Here is a 6,000-nt window from a genome sequence, read left to right as displayed (position 1 = left end):
TGTGAGCTGTAATGCCACGGCACTCTACCCAGGGGGACAGCTTGAGGCTCTGTCTCAAAAAAAAAAAAAAAAAAAAGAGTATTATTTTGGTCGTTAGCTTTCAACTTACTTGACTGTCACCGCATGTTTCAGATTTTATTCAGCCTTTTAATGACTTTTTATTGCTAATAAAAGTGCTTAATTTCTCTTATTATTTAAGTAAGACAATATATTTAGAATTTTGAAAACTTTGTTTTATAACTATAACAATGTTATTTTATAATTAAAGGCATGGTGACTTATTTATTTATTTATATTTATTGATTTTTGAGATAGTCTCGCTTTGTTGCCCTGAGTAGAGTGCAGTGGTGTCATAGCTCACAGCAACCTCCAACTCTTGGGCTTGAGCAATCGTCTTGCTTCAGTCTCCCAAGGCTGGGACTACAGATAGCCACCACAACACCTGGCTAGTTTTTCTATTTTTGGTAGAGACAGCATCTCATACACCCCCACTTCCAGCCCAAAAGCATGGTGATTTTAATTCTTGGATTCTTAATTCATTCTTCATGTTGCTACACTATCTACTAAGAGAAAACATTTTAGAATTCTTGTCTCTCTATATAAATGTTGTCTATAAACTGTAGCGTTTATCTGTGGTTGTGACTGTATTTCACAAAACCAGTAGGACAGTGAAAGTGTAGTATTTTTTTATCATATAAAATAATGAAATACCTAATTTTGTGCTAATCTTTATTAAGGCATTTCTATAAGATAATGTGTCTATTGATTTGTTTTCTTGTTCATTGACATTATAACAAAAAGGAAAGGTAATAATTGTTTAGAGGTAGGGATTTCGTTTGTGAGCTAATAACTACTAGCTTAATCCTCCCACCTATGTGAAGAATGTTTTGGACACAAAAAAGTTAGTGGATAATAGTATATAAGTCAGCCTTTATAAAGAGTTTACCAGACCTGTCAAAAATCTGGCATGGCCTACAAGCATTAACTGTTCTGGATTATTTGAGGGTATATTTTTTAATATAGTCTTCTTTGTGACAAGATTAAGATAATAACTTATAAAAACATCTTTCTTTACTCTGAAGACACTATTGTTTGATTTCTCATAACTGTAATTTGGTTTGGGAACTTACAAACTATTTCTCATTCTTTTGATCAAGGCTAGGCCTTCAAGCAGGAGACAGCAAACACTTTCTATAAAAGGGCTAGGTAGTAAATATTTTAAGCTTGGTGGACCATGTTTTTGCTGTCGCAACTGTTCAGCTTTGCCCTTATAGCTGAAAGCAGCCATAGACATGGAAATGAACGGATGTGACTAAGGTGAAAGGAAATTTCATCAGCAGGCTGACCACTGCTTTAGACTATAAAATTTACTTCTTATAATCTTTTTCATAAAATTTTCAGATACAGTTTATTTCCTTTATGAATAAATCTTTTAATTTGTGCTAGCAAATTAATGTTTAATTGATAGAGCACAGAACTGAACCTAGATAAGCCCATGTTAGCTTTTTATGTCATAGAATTTTGTTACTATAATTTGAAAGAAATAGAAATGACTTGGACCCTGGAGTCAGAACAGACTTTTTACCTAACTGTACCTGATTATTTCCTGACTATGGACAAATTTTTTTATGTCCTGCAGCTTTAATTTTTTCATTTATAAAATAGGAACAATTGTAGCTGTCTCCTTAGGGTTGTTATATTTTCCCTTTAACTATCTTTTTATAAATTCAATTTAGTAAGGTTAGTTTAGTTGTTAACTTGTGCTTCTTTCAGAACCTAGGAAAGACCAGCACAAAATGAGCAAGTATCTCTATTCTTGTCATACTGAGCACTTCAAACTCCTAGAATTTCAAAATGCTTTAACATTTATGTCAAATAGTTTTTAAGACATTTTTCTATTTCTATTAATGTTTGAATTTTTAGTTTTACAAATTTTCTTGGACAAATTATAGCATATTATTATAAAAATATGGAATAAATTTTGATCTTTGTTAATGAAAGCCTGCTCTAGAATTTGTAAGAATCATGGTTCATCAGCTGGCAAATAGCCCCTGGGAGAAGAAGGCTATAGAAAGTTCCTGTTGTATACTCCATGTAATCTTTGAGTGACTGGAAATTGGTATTCTGTAGGTGCATGTTAGCATACTGAAATGTTACTCATCTTTATAAGACACATCTTGTTGGGAATGAGAAAACAACTGTTAGATGCATGATTCAAAGTATAAGGTATCCTGTATATACTCAAGTATGAAGTTTTAGCTAATACGTGAAAGCATAGTAAAATATATACTTTGTAACCTTGCAACTTGGGGACAGAATGAAAGGTCATTGAGACTATAGAATTTTGTAAGATACTTCAAAAGATTCCTCTGACAGCAGTAGGAGAGCAGAATGAAATGGGACAAGAGTGAAGTAGGAAAAAAAGTGCAGCCAGCGAATGACTATCACTTGAATGGCTGAAGAAGAAATGAAAGGAAATCCTCAGATTCAAGATATATTTAGTAGATAACATTTTCTGGAACTGATAGATGCTATTAGGGGCTTAGGAGAATAATTGACTTCCAGGTTTTTGCCTTCCACAACTGGAAAACCATGATATGTTTGCTAAGGTGAGAAAACATTAGAAAGAGAATTAAGGATGAGGGGAGGGGATGGGTCGTGAATTCTGTTTTGGACCTTTTTAATACAGGCAAATCTCAATGAATTTGAGAGAGGAAAAAAAGGGTACAGTTAGAGGGGAATGAAAGGCAGAAAGTTTTTAAATGAAAATTTTAAGGATCTAATTTTGAAGTTTTAAAATTGAAAGGGGAGGGGTTAATCAAAAGAAAAAATCCTTAAGAAAGTCTAGAAAGAGCATACCAAAGTGGAATTATTGGCCTTAAACAAGAGGTGCAATAGCTCTACTGTTTCAACCAGAGAAAGTTAGAAGACGGCTATGTAAGTAGGAACTGTTTTCTCTGAGGTTTGGGACTATTATTTGGGGTAATGAAGGGGAGCAGGATTCAGTAGCTTGAGAGGAGTAGAAATTTAAAATAGTTACGGTGACTATTGAATTGAGAAACATAGTAGAACCTCTAACAGCATTAAGGTACACTTTTTAATTTAATGAATATAATTTAAATATTAAATTAGATTTGGAGGAAAACAGCAAGAAAGTGAACTCTACTTAGCAGAAGAGGTCACTGATGATCCTCTAAACTTTTACATATTGACATCAGTTTGCCAAGACCTAGTGCTACCCTGGACATTAAAGCAGGGACATTATTTGCAGTACCCCAAATATAGCTGCTATACATCCTCACTGTAGTATATTATTTCATTTAACTTTTAGTGTTACTTGTGTTGGTTAGGCCTATTTTGTTTCTAACTCATGTTTTTTTTTTTCCCATCTAGGCAGGCAGAAGTCTTGAAGGCTGACATGACAGGTATTGGCTGGCTTGTTTTCTTTTTCACAACTATTAATAGAAGGATATTCTCATTCCTATATTACTCTTAGCTCTAAATCCTGTCCTAGTTGCCAAAAGGGATGATAACTTAGTATTTGCTTTAAGTATTTATTGTTATTAATACTTTGAATTCTCATTTAAATAACCTGTCAAGAATTTTATGTTTGCTACACTGAATTGAATGTTTGTTAATTTAATCTATATATTTACTAAATTTTTATGAACTTACCAGTGATTTAAGACATACCAAAAAATAATTCATATCCCCACCTAAGTATATTATGGTATTAGATCAGTATCTTCCTGGGAAATGTTCTTTTCCTATTTATAATTACCAAAACTGGAGTAGTAGGTAAACTTTCAGAAGAAATAGTTCTAGGAAAACTCTGCTGAACATCCTTGAAGTTGAATGAGTTCCCTTGCTGCCTTACTTTCTTTTCTCCCATATCTTCGTGGCTTGAATAGTAGCTGAGGTCTTTTTGAAAGAATAACTACTGAATTTAGCCACCAAAAGGAGATGATTTTTACTCCAAAATTAGGAAATACATGATAATGATTATGTAGTGATCAGTATGCCTTCCATTATAATGTATGCTAAATGTAAGAGGAATATATGATAATGGATATTATTGTAATTTTTGAAGCATTTAGTTCTGAAGTGAAATTTATGAAGAATTATTAAATTATTGTGGTGGTAACCAACACGCATGTCAAGGTTTATAATTGAAGAGGACTGTTGAGATGTTTTTTTCTTATCTCTGGTATCACAGGCTAATGTTCTAAGATATCATGGGTATATTCATTGTCAACTCGTTCAAGGAAAAAGACAAAGAAAATACAAATAAGAAAGCTTATTATAGATTTACTTAGTTAACACCTAAATTCTTTCCATTATTAACAGATTATCATCATCATCTATGTTGTGTATGTCAGTGTTGGCTCTGAGCTACTCTTGAATTGTCATTGAAAGCATACCCATTCCGAGTATGGTGGCATGCACCTGTAGTCCCAGCTACTTGGGAGGCTGAGGAGGGAGGATCATTTGAGCCCTGGACTTTGAGGCTGTAGTGAGCTATGATGGTGCCACTACACGCTAGCCTCACCATAGAGTGAGATCTTAGCTCTCTAAAAAAGAGAGAGAGAATGAAAACATGTTCTGTATTGTGTGACAGAAGCAATGCATGGAGCAATATCAAGCTGTTTGTGCCATTTACTTTTTCTTAAATATTGAACATCCTTAGTAAATAGTCTTAGGGTTTGATTAGTATAGGGGACCATTGGCTGCCCAGAAACTTTAAGATATTAAATCTACTAATTTAAATGACAGTTTGTGTGATAGATAAGACTTAATTTCTTACAGTTCCCTTTCTTGCCAATGATGAGTTGAAGCATGGTTGAATAAGTCTATAAATCTATTATATAGTGATTAAAAACTTAGTGAGGGACCACAAGTTGATAATAGACTGTGATAGCCAGCAAACTCTTGGGAGCCTTAACTCCATTATCCAGGAGATTCTCTTTGCAGAATAGGATTGTAATGACCATAGGTACTAATAACAAACCTAAAGAACAGTGACGATTATGCCATTGTGCAGCAGCGGAACTCCTAACTACAACCAAATAGTCTAACTAGTTACTAGAAGTATATAATTGAAAAGTCTGTTTTTAAGTTCTTCTACTGAGGCAGCTTGCTATCAATTACTGCACTCAAGCACAGTAATCAGAAAGGTTAACATGCCTTACAGGACTTTGGCAGACTGTGTGGCCCCAATTTTACATTACGTATAGCCTGACCTCCTGATTTCATCCTGTACTCAGTATCTCATCTGGCTTTTTTTTTTTTTTTTTTTTTTTGAGACAGAGCCTCAAGCTGTCCCCCTGGGTAGAGTGCTGTGGCATTACAGCTCACAGCAACCTCCAACTCTTGGGCTCAAGCGAGTCTCTTGCCTCCGCCTCCCAAGTAGCTGGGACCACAGGTGCCCGCCACAACGCCCGGCTATTTTTTGGTTGCAGCCGTCATTGTTGTTTGGCGGGTCCGGGCTGGGGATTCGAACCCGCCACCTTAGGTGTACGTGGCTGGCGCCTTAGCCGGTTGAGCTATAGGAGCCGAGCCTCTCATCTGGCTTTTTGAGCAGTTTAATCTCAATCTCTAACCAGTCCTTCTTTACCTTAAATGACAAGTGTGGATTGCTTACAAATGCGTCTTGGAAAGCAGTCTGCCACTCATTAAAATACTGTATTTTGCTAGGTAAAATGCATTCCTGTGTATAATGTACACCCATGGTTTTTCCCAAACTTTCAGGAAAATACGCCTTGATTTTCCAGCTGGCTCTCCGCTGGGAGTAACAAATCTGGGGAGGCTAGCACACCCCTGGCAAACATGCAGATCACCTTCTGTGAAGGCTACTCTTTCACTGTCTCAGGAGCCCTTCCCTCCCTAACAGGTTGGGGGCTGTGGTCTGCATGTTGGGAGCTTCTGAGGCCGCTTGGCCTATGGGCAGCCAGGGGGGTCCCTGGGGCCTATGTGGGACTCCCAGTACCCTTTTTGCAACTG

The 6,000-nt window shown here is 36.0% G+C and overlaps 1 protein-coding gene across 4 annotated transcripts in view; it reads left to right on the top strand.

Moving 5' to 3' along the window:
• The window catches only part of SMG7 (SMG7, nonsense mediated mRNA decay factor), an 80,465-nt gene that overhangs the window by 34,420 nt on the left and 40,045 nt on the right, over positions 1-6,000 (top strand). For all 4 annotated transcript variants that reach the window (XM_023510764.1, XM_012802664.2, XM_023510763.1 and 1 more), the window contains one exon: positions 3,394-3,425. In XM_023510764.1, the coding sequence (XP_023366532.1) occupies positions 3,394-3,425 (32 nt within the window). Of the gene's footprint in view, positions 1-3,393; positions 3,426-6,000 lie in introns of those variants that run through there.

Source organism: Otolemur garnettii, unplaced genomic scaffold (genome assembly GCF_000181295.1).
Source record: "Otolemur garnettii isolate 467f Iridium unplaced genomic scaffold, OtoGar3 scaffold00016, whole genome shotgun sequence".
Taxonomy (NCBI): Eukaryota; Metazoa; Chordata; class Mammalia; order Primates; family Galagidae; genus Otolemur; species Otolemur garnettii.
The sequence above is the reverse complement of the archived record's forward strand: the minus strand, read 5'-3'. Positions and strand labels throughout refer to the sequence as shown.